Source organism: Rhyacophila brunnea, unplaced genomic scaffold, assembly GCF_057557595.1.
Source record: "Rhyacophila brunnea isolate RB1 unplaced genomic scaffold, BYU_Rbru_1.0 scaffold_3, whole genome shotgun sequence".
Taxonomy (NCBI): domain Eukaryota; kingdom Metazoa; phylum Arthropoda; class Insecta; order Trichoptera; family Rhyacophilidae; genus Rhyacophila; species Rhyacophila brunnea.
Window position 1 is genome coordinate 7,906,978 of NW_028232965.1, and position 19,099 is coordinate 7,926,076.

Consider the following 19,099-nt stretch of genomic DNA (forward strand, 5'->3'; position numbering starts at 1 on the left):
GCAAGATAGAAAGAGCAATACAAAATACCCATGAAGATAGTCTATTTACAGGTTGCAAACTACCAACATATAATGATGATCCTAAAAACGACTTATGTATAGAATAACTTGAAGAAAAGGTTGTAAAACACGAATAGTATCTGAACAATTCAGCACAGAGTAAATAATAGTGTATAAAAAAGTTATTTAGAGATATTACTAAGGTTGTTGACACTGTGCTCAACTATATTCAAATTTGACTTTATACTTGGAAGTTTGACTCTGTGATGTTGGTTATCCTGAAATTTTCAGTATATTTTTGAAGATGGCGTCGAGTGTCTGTGCTTCGAGGTGCAAAATGTTATTAAAATTAGATTTAACCCGTGGATATAGTTTGTCACCGTTTATAAGTGTTCCAAGAAATACCAGGGTATGTTTTCCATCAATTTAGCATTTTATTCTTTCGTATTACATTTATTATGAAGAATTTTACCAATGTTCATTTTTCTACCTGGAAGTACTTACAGAGAACTGTCAAACCTTCGTTGACCGCCCTCGTGGTACCTATACTGAGGACTTGAAAGTTACTCAAAGCAACTTTAATATTGTGCTTCTACTTGTGATCTTAAAATATTAAGATTCACAAACGAGTAAAATTTTGTGTGTTTTGTTTATTGTGATAACACGCTCGGTTCATTGTTTTGGATGTGAGTTATGTTATCACGCGAAAAAGTAGTTTGCCGGCATATTTATAATATACTACTTACCTATATATTTTTTGATACGTACATACTTCAATTATGTACTTATTTATTTTTAATTTTAACACAGCAAACAATAAGAGTGATAAGATATTTGGATCACGAACATCTTCATCCATATTATTTATTACTTACATGTAACATACAATATCATGGTTATTATTTAAAATTCATTAAACTTAACGTATCTACATGGAGTCAAATACGATTCTAATTAGACTCATTTCTTGTAGATTTATGACACATTAAATTTGTGTGTGTATGTGGGTATATCTAAGTTGTTTTTTCGTTTACTCACGATGCAACATTTAAAAAGTTTTCGGAAATTCTTTTGTCACGCAGAAAATTTAGATGTTTTCATTTTATTATCGCATGCAAACTATGATATCTATCTATTCTTATAGATTCTTACATAATTAATTTATTTTGAATATTAAATTTTGTAGTTTTTCATAATCATCATTGTTATTTATTATTCGCATATTAAAACTATATTTTATTTCACGGAACCATTTCATAGTATTTTTTCGATATGTAGGTAGGTATATCGAGAAAAATATTATTGTTTTCTTGTCATTGCATTCAATTTACGAATACCTAGCTCTTTGATAAATAATGTGACAGTAAGGTAATACTATTAATTGTACTTCATTCCTTGAAGAATGTTAACATCATAGAAAATTATTAAAATATCCCTTTCAATATTTAAAGTACCTCCTATATAGTAATTATATTACCTATTATCATGCAAATTTATTTTAATGTCTACTATACTACATACGTTAGTAGGTATGTTAGTTTTTTTACTGTTAACTAAGTATGTCAACATATCTAATTCATTTACTCGGTGAAATTACTCACACCACCTCCATAGCAATGCTACATTATCATGTTGATATTCGGTAAGTAGATTCGTACCCAGCGCTCGAAATGGAATAGTTTACGAACCGGGGCGCTCGACAATTTTCTTAAGATATATGTGTAAAATTTTATGTGTAATTTATAAAATTGTTGGATGTTTTGTTATATTGCCTATCCACACAACCACAGGTGTTAATATGTCATTGAGCCGCTCAGCTCTGGCATAGCTCAGATGGTCAAATTAATTTTTCCACGAGACGGAGCGATACTATCATCGATTTCACGAACCGGAACGGTGCTTCGGTGCGCTCCGGTCATTTCGAGTCCTGTTCGTACCTAAGTAAAGAAAGTGAAATAGGTATATATATTAGTTGTTATTTCGAAACACGTATTTGTGCAGTAGGCCATGGGGCCAGGGTCGGATTTACATTTGAAGGGACCCTGGGCAATTGAGGCCCCACAAACCAACGTGTTAAAGCGTAATTTTAAAATATTATGTTTCCCTTTATAATTTTGGAATATGAATAGTTTAATAATCGAGGATATCGGTTTCAAAGTCGATTACCTTAATTATTGCGAAACCGTCAGCATGTTATTTAGGACTGCATTCGATGTCGATTATTGATGCATGCTGCCGTAACTAGTAGGTATACCTATATTTTATTTTATCGTTACTTTATTACCGACGTTGTAAAAAGAACAACGGAATGCAACATGCGTATTCCTCAATATATTTGATTTCCCTACAAATTACGTGTGATGTTTGGTTTATATTTTGTACATAATACATTTTTCCTTTGCCATTTTTTTTGTTGAAAATTATGTCAAAACTATTTTATTTTAGTAAAGTCACTACGTATGTACTGTTGTTGAACACGGCGCGAAAGTAATGCTTTTTTATTTATTTATTGGACTCCGGGGATCCACCAACTCGGGAGCCATGGGCTTTAGCCCTATGGTAAATCTGGTCCTGGCCATCATGAGTATGTCTTGTTTATATGAAAGAACTAAGACCGTAAAATAGGATACACACCTACTTATTGGCAATGTCGGTTTTAGGGTTTTGGAGGTGCGAGGCACTGACAGGATCGAAGCACCCTTGTAAAAAATTTACCTATCCAATAAGCGGCCATTTGGTGTTCAAACTGTACTAATTGTCAGTTATGTTGCCGTGAATTTTTTGTCGATCGACTTTTTACACGTAGATTGTAAAAACATACGCAGATTTTAAAGATGTAGGTATATTCTGATGTAGCGATCGCCTTATCTGCTTCATAAAAAACCATATTATGAAGAAGATGGTAATGTGTTTGTATTTTTATCATAAGTGCTACGTAGAATAAATTTCTACTTAAGTTAATAAGCAGAATGTCTTCTTTTGACCTCAGACTCGAATCCGGCTTAAAATTCTGCAAATTCACGAGTTTTTTTTGCCCAATAAGTATCTGTTTAGATTCAGAACACTGGCCAAATAAGTCTTATTGAATGGCTAAAGGCCATTGGTGGTAAAATCCGTTACCGAGTCCCTGTAGTTGGTATATATTTTAAACTTGATTAATTGCTTAAGTAGATGTCAATTGAATTATAATTGTACTTATTCACCAACTGTGTCACAATTTATTAGGAAATTCACGAAATATGTTTCTGTCCTGAAATATGTCCCTATTCAATACTAATTTAATCACTGTCTCTTGAATCAAGACGTCATCGTAGACATTCTCATGTATTTAATAACATTCTGACATCAACTCCTTTCGAGGATATGGAGTGAGAGATAGCAGTTAGTTGCTTAACACTTAAATAAAATAAATTAATAAAATGTAGGTAATAGTGCATTTCAATACAAAACATAATTGTTATAATGCGTGGCACTGTTTTGTATATGTACGTATGTAATTAGATACATTGATTAATTTAGTTAAAATACAGTATTTAGTACTTATTGGAACTTAAAAATTTACCCGTCCTCGGGAAAAATGTCAGCACAATTAAAATACTAATTTATTGTCTGAATGTTTAATGGGGGATAAAAGGGGGTATATTCCCATTTCGTTTTTGTCTCATTGATCTTCAGGTTCATGGTTTATGCAAATGCTTCCAGAGCAGTAAAAGCTTCCACTAATAAAGCATAATTATTATTATTATCATCAGGATCTGGAAATGATTTCTACGTCACCCGCATAGGCCTGCATCTGGACTGATTTACAAAATATGTGGGAATTCGGTGATTGCATTAAATAATATTTAGGAATACTTGATTGTTCATATTTTATAAAATAATCTCCAATAATTAACTATAATTTTATCTCATATAATTCCAAATATTCTTATGAATCAGGATTGTAGTCAAATTACACGACCTGTCTCACTGACTCGTAGACTCGTGCGTTACGTACCCATTACCACTAATATTAAATATAGATTTTGTTATCAATCGGATTGTCTCGACGCTTGCAGTAATATACCGCTAACACTTACTCCGTGATGCATGTATTAAATGTATTATTGAAAAATAAATACATATGTGTATATATTATTTTTAACACAACAGGCCATGGGGACCAATACCAGTAGTGTAGTGAAACATTAGTATAACCATATTGAACCTGGAACCCCTGATGAAAGACCAGTGCCTTACGCACTGGGGGCTTATGTTATAACTTGTGACATGAAGTCACCCGACGACATGACGTAATTGTGACGTAAGCTCAAACACGCACCGAGGCGAGCCGCCCAAGAACACGGCTCACCATAGATATTATTATGCTGACACACCTATTTGTGTATGGGGACAATGACTAACGCCAGTGTTTGAGGCCCCGTGACGTCATATGACATCATTGTGACGTACTACCGAAGTGATAATAGCATTCGAGAAATTAACGCTACTCAAATACTGGCGTTATACATTGTCCCCATGCAAAGATAGGTGTTTCAGCATAATAATATCTATGGTGAGCCGTGTGCTTGGGCGGCTCGCCTCGATGCGTGTATAGAGGTTACGTCACAATTACGTCATGTCGTCGGGTGACTTCATGTCACAAGTTATAACATAAGGCCCACGTAATTATATAATATCTAAAACATGTTTTACCAGGCTAGTGATGATTACTTGCTATAGGCTACACAGAACATTTTTCCTTTATCTTATTCTAAAATTTCAAATGTCGTTTTATTATAAAACGTTACGGAATCAGAATCGAGTATTGTAATAATAAAAGGTCACAAAACCACATTTGGTTATAGTCAAACTAATTGATAAATACTATTGAATTATACCTGTGTAGGTAAGAATAATCTTTCTGTGAAAATACACCTGTTACCGTCTTAGACGCAAATCATATTTCATCTGTAAAAATCGCTGTCTTGTCTAATGGCGCAACATTTCATATTAATTGATAGAGATGTCAGGGACTCGAATCGTTTCATTAGAAGATCGTGACACGTCCGTGGAAAATTATGTATATAGTGCGGAATTAGTATGAAAGAAAAGCTTTATAGTGCAGGGGTGTCAATAAGGTCGATCGCTAAATGATTTTTGGTCGATCGCCAAATATATTTTGTTTATTTATTCATAATTTGGAAGTATAATAAGATTTTATTTATTAAACATATTTATATTATCCAAATTTTTAATTGTCTAATTCTAACACCAAACAAGAGATGAAAGCAATGCTACCAAATAATTATAATATCGTCACTGTACAGGCTGTAGTAGCGCAACCCTCATATATCAAATTGTTCAGGAAGTGAAAAAAACTGTGGGGAATTGGATTTACTTACTATTTTATATAATCATTTATTATTTTATATATATTATTTAATATATATTATTATATTACAAATTTAGTGGTTTACTCTGTAGGTACCCTGTGGCTTACGTTTAGAGAGGGTTACAGCATTTGGCTGGAATATTTTTTCATTTTTAGTTACAAATGGCTTAAACATAGTTTTGAATTATTTTGATATGAAATATTTTTTTGGGATTTATGATACTTGGTCAGTTCGTGCAAGAGTATGCAATAAGTCTATTACCATCAAAATATCACTTTGGTGAAAACTAAGGGTTACGGCAATTGGCCTGTACAGTGACGATATACTTATTAGATGAACATTTGGAATCATGTTTGATCACATTTGGTATGAGTAATTACTCCCCCAATTGTTGGGGGGATATTACACAATGTAGGATAAGTCATTCAAGCTCTGTAGCATCCGGAAGCTCAAAATAACATTTATGTATTCAAAATAAAATAACTACAGTTATGTAAATATTTTTTTTTCTTTGTACAACACTTTATTTAATTTTCTTAGTAAGATTCTATTTTTGTTTAAAAATATATCTATTATATACTATACATATATAATATGTCCTTAATTTCATAAAAAGTAGATCGTGGAGGATTTTTTCTCCAAAGTAGATCTTATGTAAAAATTAGTTGACACCCCTGAGTGTGTGTCGTCGACCGGCACTCAGCTGTTTTTGTCGTACACTCCTCATACACTACATTTCATTGAATAATTCCTGCGCTGGTTTAAAAAGTTGATAAAATTTGGTATATTTAAATGATATTATTTAATTGTAAGCAAACAATAAAATCAATTATAATATTCCGGCTGATTTTGTGTGTTTTATGACACGTTAATTGATTCGTGTGGATCATAGACAGGAGAATTATTTAATAATTTGAATCGTTGGTTGAATCGGTCTCTACTTGGCTATTTGCCCGGGAAAGACAACGCCCGTGCCTACAAAACATTTTCGTATTATTTGCGTACGGAAAATCTCGCTTCAGGCCTGTTGAACCAACTGCGTCCCTTCTCCGTGATGTTGTTATTTATTAATTTTAATAGCCTTCGATACAGATTGTCATTTTATGCCCGGCAATGACATGAATTTTGGATTGCTTACCACAACGACTTGGTACTTGTTTGGCTAGGGATATAATATTCTCCAGTGTGTACTGAAATATTCCGTTCTTATCATCGCCATCCATTACTGTGAATTAGTTAAATAAAACACTACTGTATTACACTGGGTTAATTGAAAAATGTTAAAATTTACCTTTGCACCTTTTTATATTATTGTTTTTGTAAAATGTCGAAAATATTTCTTTACTGCTTTTGCAATGTTACTCTCAGCTGACAAAGTAATGTCGAGATACAAGTTTCCAAAGTGGACACGACGATAAAATTCTTGTTCAGAGTTGTTTAGGAGTGTGCGTACAATCAATTTATTCAAACTACTGGTTTATTATAATAAATACGCATAGTACAGTTGTATAATAGTTTCACTAGACAAATGGATGGATACGTTTGTATATGTCGTACCTTTTTATTTTCTTTTGTAATATGTATAGCTAAGCCTTGTAGATCGATTTTAATGAATGTCACCGATTGAAATTTTGAGATCACGTGGTATATGAAAATGCAGACTGCTGTAGATCGGCCACGTGGATAGAATGCCGGAGGATATACCCGCACTATCACTTCACCGTGAAATGTTCTATCGGAAATATGGTCGTATTAAAGACCGTCCAACCTCTTTGGGTCGTATAGTACTGAGATAAAATCCATGCCTAAATAAAACACGGTTCTTGTCGGTTTATAGAAAGCCAGCGGTAAAGAAATTTTGAAAATGGCCGATATACTTGATTATTTGTTAGGTTAAGTTTTCATTCTTGCATTCATGAATTTTGTCAAAATCACCCATGAAAATGCTCCACGAACAACGCGTAATATTTTCATCTCGGTACTATAGTGATGACCGTATAGTACCTTTAGTATACGCCACGGTCATCTCTTTCCGATAAGAAAGCTCGCGGCGAATTGTGCTACGCTGAAATGTAATACGTAAAATTTACATGTAACCATAGGCCCCACATCGTGAATCGGGCCCCCAGGCTAGGATCTTTGGCGGCTTTTAAGAATGCTTGGTAAAAGTAATCGGAGAGTGTCCGCGCCTGATTATCTAGGAATCAGGATGGAGGAAGTTTTTGAGATCCGCCAAGGGTTGTAGGGCCAAAATGATAATGATTTTTTGTCATAATTTTTATCCGTTTTCTTAAAAAAAAAATGCAGTATAGAGCACTTTTTTTGTAACAAGCAATGAAATTAAACAAAATACGGAACGATATTATGCATAGGTAGGTAGGTACGTGAATTGTGACCTTTTTTAAAGGTTTTCTCAAAGTCATGTCAAAAGTTGACATTGAATTATGGAAAGCGATACTCATATATTTTTCACACATTCCCAGTCGTTGCCTCATTAGTGAGGATCTTGGTCTTCATGAGCAGTTCTTATTCTACTAACGAATCTCTCCCGGTTGTGTCTGAATTTAGCCGAGCGGATTGCAGACACCAATGAAATCGTATTCTTGGTTTGATCGGTCCAGCGTATGGATGTACCTTCTGCCTCCTCATTTACGGTGTACGCTACCAAGCACGACCAGGGGCCCTATGTTAGAACTTGCGAGTCCAAGCCGCCCGGTCGACATGACGTCATATGACATCATTGTGACGTACTACCGGAGTGATAATAGCATTCGAGAAAATAACGCTAGTCAAACAGTGGCGTTATTCATTGTCACCATACACAAATAGGTGTTTCATCATAATAATATCTATGGTGAGCACTGTGTGTTGGGCGGCATGCCTCGAGCGTGTATTGGCTGACGTCACAATTACGTCATGTCGTCGGGTGACACACGAGTCGATAGTTAGGAAATCGCGGTGCAGACCAGACTATACAAGCTGCCACCTCCTTTGAGTCAATGGTCAAAGAAGTGACGAATTCGCCCCAGACAGATGGTTGAGTGAGAGCCTGTAGTTTATTTTTAAGCTCTTCAAATATGTACCTGTTATTACGTATGTGTGTGTAGATATGTCTTGAACACTGTATTATCTCAAATGCACCGATCCTTTTTCAATCCGCTGATTTTATGGCCCACGTTTTTGCTGCTAAAGTGCTGGTAAAGACCAAGTTTTGTGCGATATGTATGTTTAGCCGTGTGATTACTAGAAAAAATAATATTTACTTACCTAATCAATATTGATGGTTTTCTTGCATTTTATTGATAATTAATAATGTATATATATATATATATATATATATATATATATAGATTCTTTACTAACAATTAATTAATATATATATTAGATATGTAAGAAAGCAAAATAATTGGACGGTTTTATTCACCTAGCGACATTGTTTTGGAACTACTGCGTTTCCAATGATGATAATGTCAATATTTTAAATGTGTTTTACAAGGTATTTTACGTAGTACTTAATCCTTTATTAGAAGTTCGTGAACAATGTTCTCAAATTTTCAAAATAATTCTATAAATCCACTGCACAAGGGGCCCGCATTTTAAATGTTTTACATTTGAAACCCACTTTTATCTTTCGTTTCAATCTATCATGATTTTATTATATTACTGCGACGTCAAAAGACTCCTAATTCGTCTAGGCGTGAGACCCTAAGAGGCCTAATCGCACCAAAACCGGACCTGATTATAGGAAGGGGAAGATTTATATATATATATATATATATTTAAAACAATTTAAATATGTAGTAACTGAGTGAAAGAGGATGTAGAAATCGTCCCAAAATCATAGATTAAGATTGTTGATGATTTGTTTATATAACGCAGACTTATCTGTTGGGATAAGCTTTGGGTGTACATATTGAGTTAAGCCTACTTTTATTATACAATAAATCAACACTCGAAAACGTGAGAATATTGTGTAATACGTTAGAGACGTATGTATCAGCTTCTTTGGTATTTCTTCATATTCTGTGAGTACGGTTGCGTACTATATTGCTCCTGGAGCTAGCACTTGCCATGTTTTCCCATTAAATACACGTTTACTTAGTGGAGGACCTGCTGTGATTCAAAGCGAGACGGGATAAGAATGGGTCCTTCTTCCCGCGAGAGATACAGCGGTATCTACATAGCACATATTCATGACAGGTAAGGATGTCGCAAAGTAGCGATACGTAGGTACCTTCCTTTCGATATCGATTCAAAGTATCGATACGTGTGTATGGACGATTCTTTCGGTACAAGTTAACAAGGTAACAACGGTTACAAGTATCAATACGATATCGATACCATGTAACTATACTTATTATTTCGATATGACATCCCTATGCACAGGGGCTGTTTGTTCAGGATTCTTGGGGTTTGACACACACATAAGATTTGTAAATTCAATTCCCTTCCAACGTTACTTTCCCTACGTAGCGGAATTCCCGCTTTGAGAATTTGTTTATTTTGAATTAAATAATTTTAACAGGATATTTACTGGATGTCATTACGTACATTCCGTTGAATGTACATTATCATCTAAAAGCAAAATGGGAGAAAGTAAAATTTTGTTGACCTCTTACAATAATTACATTAGATGACGTATAGTGTTCGGAAATGTGGTTCAAATTTATTACTCCAGCTATAAATTTTAAGACCCGAGTGAAAAGTCAAGTGGCCGTCTAGAGCTACTAGGAACATATAAAGACGGATTGAGAAATGCAATTTAATATAATGTACTGGAAACTGACTTTTAAAGGTGTTAATGACCAATACACACTGCATATCTAAACATTAAACAGAAAGATACATATACAAACACTGAAAGATAAACAAACTTAAAAGTTAAAATAAACTATTTTTTTGAATTCAATGAATAATACCTATACACAGCGCTCGAAATGAAAAATTTTACGAACCGGAGCGCTAAATAATTTTCAGAAAATATTAAGGCTGTACCTCAGTTGAGGCACGGTCTAAAAAGATCGTGGCTAGGCGATGCGCGGATTGCGGGTCGCGGGTGCAAATGACGCATGCCAAATGAAATATAATTTGTCATATAAGTCCAACATACGTCCATTTTATGTTCTGTTTATAAAGCGTCATAGAAAGCGGCCGTGCATATCCACGGTTGTGCATATATGACGGGTGGTGGTGGGCACTTTAACGTATGTTCTATTAGTAACAATAATAATATATTCATTGACATGTTTTCTTTTTAAAGTAAATGGGTAACGTTTTTAGTCATCTTTACACGATTTAAGAATTAATATGCCCGTCGCCATCACGAAACAAAGTGACGTGTTTCCAGCTCGACGTTCTCTCTCAGAATGCGAGCGAGTCCAAAATTTCGTCGCGCCTATAGTTGATAATTATTTGCCGTTTCACTGATGTATCACCTTAATAACCTACCTAGTTATCTAGTTTCATGTAATATATTTTATACAAAATAAGTGTGTTATTTTTTTTTATTATATAACTTATCTAGCTCAGATGGTCACATTAATTTTTCAACGAGACGGAGCGATACTATTGGGGATTTCATAAAACGGAACAGCGTTCCGGTGCGTTCCGGTTCATTTCGAGCCCTGCCTATACAATATTTAAGATTGCGTACCATTTCTTATTGGACATACGTATTTCTAATATGTAGGTATCTTTATGAATTATTCCAAATAACGAGTAGGTATGTATGATAAAATTACGGTTTGTTGAAAGTTTTTATCTTAGATGATTTGTTATTATTATTTTATCATTAACATGTGGTTTGATTTTGATGTGAGAGATATTTCTGAATGTTTCACGGTTTAAGTGTTTTTTTAAATTTAATTTTATAAAAACATCGATTTTTGTAGAAAATTTAAATATCGTTAACTTGAAATCCTTTATACATATTTATATTACGACTGTACCGAAGCTCGATTACATAATATAAATACATCAAATTTTATTAAGAGTTTATAGTATAACATTTTCTTATAGTGTAGGTGTGCCAAAATTTCCCAAATATTATTTTTCAACTGTGGCAGGTTTTCATGGGGAAAAATGGTTTTTAAGAATTCTATTAAAAATGATGATGTTATAGATACCACTTACAGAACATACCACATATCTTTATCACTTTTTTCAATTAGGTACGTCGTACACTTCGATCCAGCAATTTTGAAATGGTTTGCTAGAATTACTACTAGGCACTAGCTCTGCCAAGTTTTTGTTTCTTATTTAGTGCAACTATTTTTATGGGTAAAGATGAAATCAGATGAGGCATTCTCTCACTACAGTGGTGTCAAGCATTGTAAATCGGTCAAAATCGGAGGTTTGCGGGACGGCTTCCCCCGCCGCCTGAGGAGGTTAGTGCGATACTATTATTGTATGTGATGAATAAAACCTAATTACCGACCTATGCAATTATTTATTTACATTAAACGTACCTAATGCTTACTCTTGAAGAGTATTTGCCTGCTATTTTTTATACAATGCGATTTGTCATTTATTATAGGTTTTTTTCTCTCTTCAAACGCGTGCCATATGTTCGCCACATCTGTTGTAGGCGATTCAAATGTATGAAGTTGTTTGGCTCTTTACTCTCAGTTGAAATAGCTATTGTAACTTTCTTACAGCTCAATGAGAAAGAGAAATACTAGATGACACAATTTATTAAAAATAGTTACCTTCAGTTATTAATTAATACCGTTAGTTGTAAAGACACATAACTGAAATAATCATTGCTAACTTCATCACGCCGCCGAATTGGTTAAATACTAAATTGTGCATAATGTTGACAAGAAAAACCTCATGAGCAATTTTCTTTCTTTCGGGTGTTAGTTTTCTATTTTTATGTCAGGAGATTGCCAGATGTGAGGCCAGACCAAATCACACGATCTCTAAAATAAATAAGCGAATCGTTTTTTTTAAACTACGATTATCTAATGATTCTAATGGGTTCCCGACAATTTTCGAGTCGTGATCTCCTTTTATAATTATTGCCAAGTAACCAGACCCGTCCCTCCCCCGTCACATTGCATATCAAATGCATTTTAACATGGTGAAGAAACCAAATTAAATCGTGAAATAAAATTTATATGTATGTCTGGAATCACTCTCTATATTTGTTTACACGTGGATTTGAAATTACCACGCTTTCTTTCACTGCTTTTTCAAGTCGATATCAATCATCACACTTTATTCACTATAATAGTCTCAGTTTTACGTTACATTTTTCGCACGTATTTGCTTACTCTACTTTTGAATTTACTTTTGGATTTAGTTTACTACTTAGTCTCAGTTTACAGTGAAACTTTACACTTTGTCTCGCCTTTTGAAGACGAATTTTTATCTTTTCAACCGGCAATTGATTATTTTTTGTTTATGGAAATATTGTTTGTTGCATTTTTTTTTGCTGCTTGTTCCTCCTTTCAACCGAATTTTCTGATTTTATGTTAACTGTTGTGGATTTCCCGAGTGTCACATAATGTTGCATTTTACATAGAGTATAATATAAAATATGTAAATAATATAACATTCCGTCAGAAGAAGGTCCATATTCGACGATCTGTTATTCAAACATTGATATACCTATTACCTAGAAATGAATTATGTAGTATTATTAATATACCCAATAATATTATTTCTGTTTACTAGTTGGTGACCCCCTTTTCAATACTTTGCTACCCTTGAATTGGGAACCTATAATATAACAGATCATGATTATAATATTGTATGTATTATTTAAATTCTAAATACCTACTACATCTTAACAATTCTAGTGATTATAATTTGTTCCGGTCCTCAAAGTTTATCCATAATATATTTTTTAGATGTAATGTAATTAAAGTAGAGGACACTATTTAATAAAATACCAGGACCTAGTTGACCATGCTCATCTGAACTAATGAAACCTGTTCTGATATTTAAATACGTGGATAAGTACACTCGCTACTGAAAGCAATAGTGAGATAAAATGAAAAAAAAGTGGAATTTGAGAGAAGTATACCAATCGATTGCTGATAGCTGTAACTACATAATAAATCACTGAGATTAAAAAAAATGTAATACCCTATTTAAAAGTATAATACCAATGTTGCATTTATTAAAAAATATCCTTTAACTTGAAATTAATAGTGGGATAACTAATATAACCCATTGTTAATAATGTTAGACAAACAATCTTGCCATTGACATATATTATAAACGACGGAAAAAACAAAATACACATTACTTAAAATTCAATTATCTCGAAACTAGAATTTGTGACTTATCCCATTGTTGCTTTAAGGTAGCGACATGTACCTACTACTTATTTATATGCTTATTGTATTTTATTATGATTAATACACTTAACGTCTTTACACCAAGAATTAAAGTCATATTTTAGATATTTTTATGACATTCTGAATCAAAAAATAATTCTACCAAATAACTTTTTATAGTCTATTGAGTGAAGGTAAGCCCCTATGGTCCTACTAAGTCTCCGGTCACTTTTAGGGCAAATACGTTTCGTGAGGTCACTCGAGATCTTTCAGTGAAAATTTATTTTTATTCGAGGCGAGGTGGCGCTTGACAGCCGGACTATGTTTCTATACCTTGGCGACTCATTTCGATGGACGGGCGCCATCGCCGTTTCAATAAAGCGAAGCACCTGTTTTTTATTCGCTGACACCTACAGGGGGATATATTCATTTGAGGACTCCGGTCACTCATACATTCGTAATCCGCAATAATTGTGATGAATATAAATACAAGTATAGTGTATGCGAATCATTTTTAGAATGGCTGACTGAAGATAATGCAGATTCGCTTTAATGGAAAGGTTGCTGGATTCACGACTTAGGGTGGTTCATTATCCCAAACATGACTCGACTCATCTAGAATATTGTACAGCTAATGTACACAATATCAATAAATAATAGAACATACATGATTTGAAATATGTTCAATATTACCTATATACCTATAATGTTACATTCTCAAATCTTGTGAATTATTTTGTTGAATAAAAGAAATAGTTAATTAATTAATAATAGTTTGGCAGTTATATTATAATTTTTTATACTTTCACGGTTTGTTGTTATCGTATTTATAGATTTCTGGGTTTTCACCGCGTGTACTTCTTCCTTTTTTGAGCATTCTTAGAGCGACGTTTACATATTAAAACCTACACTACACTTCATCATAACATAATATCTTTTTAGAAAGACCTCTGCAGCGACGTCGAGAAAAGAAGGAAGAAGTATATACTTTGAAACCCCAGAAATCTGTAAATACGATCGGTTGGTAGTATCTGAAAATGAATGCCTAGAAATCGAATTTAAAAGAAAAATAGGTAACAAATGTCGCTTGCTATGTTCCACGACATTGAACTGACACATTTGGCTCACACACGTATGGCTGGGAGAGCTGGTACATGACTAAAAGCATGGAAAGAGTTTGGGGTCATTTGAGCGAAGCGTGCTACGTGGTATCTTCGGATCCACCAATGAAACACAGTTGGTAGAGGCAAAGATATTATTACGGTACGAGGCCCGCACATTGTACAGTCCATCAAATTGGGCCATATATGCCATGTGCAGGATGGATGAGTCGCGCATGACAAAGAAACTGACATCTGGGAAGCTGTAAGGCAAACAAAGACCTGGACGATCTCGTACAAGATAAAGTGATTTGGGTTGAGCTAGATTAAAAACCCCGGGCATCTTAAACTGCAGGGAAGCGGCTTTGGACAGACCTGGGTGGAGGCAGTTACTTAAGGTCAAGACCCACAAAGAGTATGCAAATTAAAATAGGGTTTCATCAGCCCTCGCAGTCTAAAGCGCAAGGCGCCAGCTTCTAATCCGGCGGCTAACTGTTCGATTCTTGATAAGATCACAATAGTTATATGTGATTTTCTTAAATCTTGAGTATTACTGCGTTTGTCTCACTGTTACTACTATTTACAGTTTACACTACTGGCATTTAGCTTCATGGTCCGATGTAGTGTTAAAAAGAAAAGATCTAAAAAGAAAGACGTAGAAGAAAATCTTCAATTATCCATATCTATTTCTCCCTGAGGTCTTAAACATATTTCGTTTATTCGATCTGTTGTAAATCCTTGTCCATTCAGGACCACTGCTGTGATAATATATAATGAGAATAATAATATATGAGTTTCTTTATTATTATTGTTATGAAATATATTTATCTTGTGGTTTACACGTCACGATTTACGCAAATTAACTATGTGTAAGTCTCAATAATTCGACTGGAAGTATTTGGGAGGGAAAAAAGAGGACCATTATTTGTTATAAGGTAATGTTTTAATTTTGCTGTAGAACGATGAGTACTTTTAGACTACTTTCGGAATCATCGAGTGAAATGCAGTCTACCTATCGTACCTATCTATTCAATAATAAATACAAGCGCGTCTATTTCGGCTAGGCGATGTTGTGTTTTTTTATTTTATTTCGTCGGAATGTCTTCTGTTTTAGAACACTTTCAAAATCAAATGTACCACTTCAATGTCACGTGTATGTGCGAAATATTACTAAGTACTGGAATGTTAAAACGGATCCCGTTTTCTTTAGTGTATGTACATACATTATGACTACCTACGCAAATATATCTACTTTGTTTATTATGATAACATAAAATTATCGCTGCCATGTAACTGTCTTGCATCTTCCAAGAGGGATGCTTATTTTAATCTTTTCTAAATTGAATAAATCATCATGGGATTCACCAGTCATTTATTTAGTTAGTTATTTGTAACACAAAACTGCCATTGGTGAATTAGCTCAATCAAAATGCAAAGCATACCGATATATTCCACTTGAGTGAAAGTGTATTATATGAACGTCATTTTATAGATTCTCGGATTATTACGGTGTATTTAGTACACACCTCCTTGGCACCTCCCTTTCCCTTGACCGTGTACTCGACAGAAGGTGGCTTCGTAAAGTAAAAGAAGTCTATATAGGTATTTTCACTTGCATATGTATTATTTTATATATTTTTTCTTACATTGCTTAAAAAAGTTATTTGCATTATCTCATTTTGTTTTAATACTGTTTAATGGGAATCCAGTCACTCGGTAGTGATTCTGAGACTTTTGTTTTTAGTGGTATTTATATCCGTTTTGTCAGGTTAGTTCATTTGAGTCATTAGGTTTTTGAGTCAGTTGTAAACTTATATTGCGCAAAAGCATTTTAACACACGAGTTCATTTTTTATTTTTCATCATGATGTTTCACTATTCTCGAAGCAGTGATGCCAACCGTACTATAATTATAGTACAATACTATAATTTTGATTTCGCGAAAAATGTAAAATACTATAATTTTACGCCAAATATACCAAAATACTATAATTTTAAAGGATTCAAGACGAGAAATGTTCCTGTACTATATGTTTTTCAGAAATACTATATTTTTTACGCCTTTGTACTATAATCAGCATAGAAAAATATGGCAACACTGTCTCGAAGTTACAATCATGTCATCGAGTAATGAAAAGTTGCTTATAACGTCATGAAACTAAATATTGCATTCGCATAAAAGCTGGTCACTGTTTCATAGGCAGCATCTGACTGACTTTGGAAACGTAGGTTTTTAGCAATGCATCCATGAGTCAGTCGTGACGCATTGGCGTAGAGCCGTAGAAGATGGTGCACGACTGACTACGGGCAGGTTCTGACTCGTGTAGTTTTAATCAGTCGCACATGAACGCCGCTAGTCTACTGTTGATTTCATACGAAAATAATTATAAGCATTCGTTGAATAAAATATATTGTTTAATTACAATTATTTGTACCTAATATTTGCAGATTTAGCCGATTTGTATAGAAAAAAGTTAATCTTGGTAAATAATTACTTACACATTATGCAGTTGTAATATCCATAAATAAAGGTATCCAAGGAATTTAATCGCTGGAAATAATATTTCGTGTAGGTATGCAAATTTCGCAACTTAAGCCCCGTTGGCACGAAGAGTAGTTTGATTTACTAATAACGTGCCTACTCATGGGAAATGTTTTCATTTATCTTGATTATGTACGTTTGATATTTTAGTATTTTTTACTCTCAGCCTCCCTTCTGCCAATTCCACCCTTTTACCAATGCAATTTTATTAACATTAAATACTCGATACTTTTTGAATAAAATAGATTGAGTCGACTAAACGATTTTACTAAATAACTCGACTAATTTATCTGTTCATACACGTTTAGTCAGTGGCGGGTTTTATATAACGCAAATGACGCAATAAATTCGTCATATGATTTAAAAGGGGGCTTCTAACATAGAATAACTATACCAAAATCTTAATTAATGTATCTACCTTATTTCATCATCATCAGCCGGGGTCAATCCACTGCTGGATGAAGGCCTCCCCAAGCTTTCTCCAACTCTCTCGGTCCTGTGTCGTTCGCTGCCACTTATTTCCGCCGAACTTTACCAGTTCGTCAATCCAGCGGCTTTTAGGGCGACCCTGTGGCCGTTTCGTACCCCTTGGGTACCATTGGATGACGGCATTTGTCCAGCGGCCGTCCTTTCGGCGAGCAATGTGCCCCGCCCATCTCCATTTCAGCTGTTTGGCAACGTCTATTACATCGCGTACTCTTCTCTGCTTCCTAACCCATTCGTTTCTCTTACGGTCCTTTTTCCTCCTAATCAAGTTTCCTAAATAAGTCCTCAAGAGTAGCGGTGAATAGTTTAGGTGAAATGGTATCACCTTGCCGGACACCTTTGTTAATGGGAAATTTACACGACCGTTTGTGGAGTTTCACGCATGCTGTGGCATCACTGTATAATATACAGTATATTATACTGTTCAATATGTTTATGTAGCGTCTGGAAATTCCTTGGTTGCTAAGGGCATCTATAATTCAGATTTTTTTTAGTCAAATAAATTAAATTAAATTTTAATTTTATTTATATTTTATTAATTTTATTTTAATTTAATTTAATCAAATAAATTTAGTCAAATAAAAATATATTAACTAGATAGGTAGTAGATTTTGTGTAACATTTATTCGATATATGATTGAATACCTATGTAGGTATACAGTGAAAAGTTATTTATTTATATATTCTGCGTATACAAATCTAAATGTAGGAAGAGAATATTTTTTTATAAAAAGATTTGGTACCTAGGTATGTATTTGACGTAGTTTGGCAATGTTCGTGTTGGCATTTTAATATTCATACGTTGTAAAAAAGAAGCCTATTTACGAAAAGGGGAAATGCAAATAAGATTTAATTTTATATAAATAAAAAATATTTGGAATTTATGGTTTATATTTTATTTTTTATCGTATCAGTCAGTGCGTCGGGCCTTCACCACCCTAAACGCGCCACTGCGTTTAGTTAATAAATTATTCGCCACTCGACTAAAATACTAGCATAAGTGGCGGTGTTAAAGTGGATGCGGAAGCAATCCGAATGTTAATTCTTGTATATATTGACCATTGCTACTATATGAACAGGTGCATCACTATGATGAAATAGCACAGGTTTCTTTTTCAAACGTGATCGTTTTGTTATGTGTTCCCACATCGATTTCAATTAGCATAATCTTAACTGTTGACTATTTTACCACGTTTTTATTAGCTCGTATTCTTGTTTGTCCAGTGCAATTTGTTTCTTGTTTGTCCAAGATTTGTATTTATTTATTTAAGAATACAAAACATTGTGGACATAACAAATCTAAATTCAAGAC

The 19,099-nt window shown here is 33.9% G+C and overlaps 1 protein-coding gene across 1 annotated transcript in view; it reads left to right on the forward strand.

Annotated features, from left to right (window-relative positions):
• The first annotated feature begins 289 nt into the window (after window positions 1-289).
• The window catches only part of MCU (mitochondrial calcium uniporter), a 431,136-nt gene continuing 412,326 nt past the window's right edge, over window positions 290-19,099 (forward strand). Inside the window, exon 1 of the mRNA XM_085952663.1 lies at window positions 290-409. Within this exon, the coding sequence (XP_085808789.1) occupies window positions 305-409 (105 nt within the window). The 5' untranslated portion in view covers window positions 290-304. The remainder of the gene's footprint in view (window positions 410-19,099) is intronic.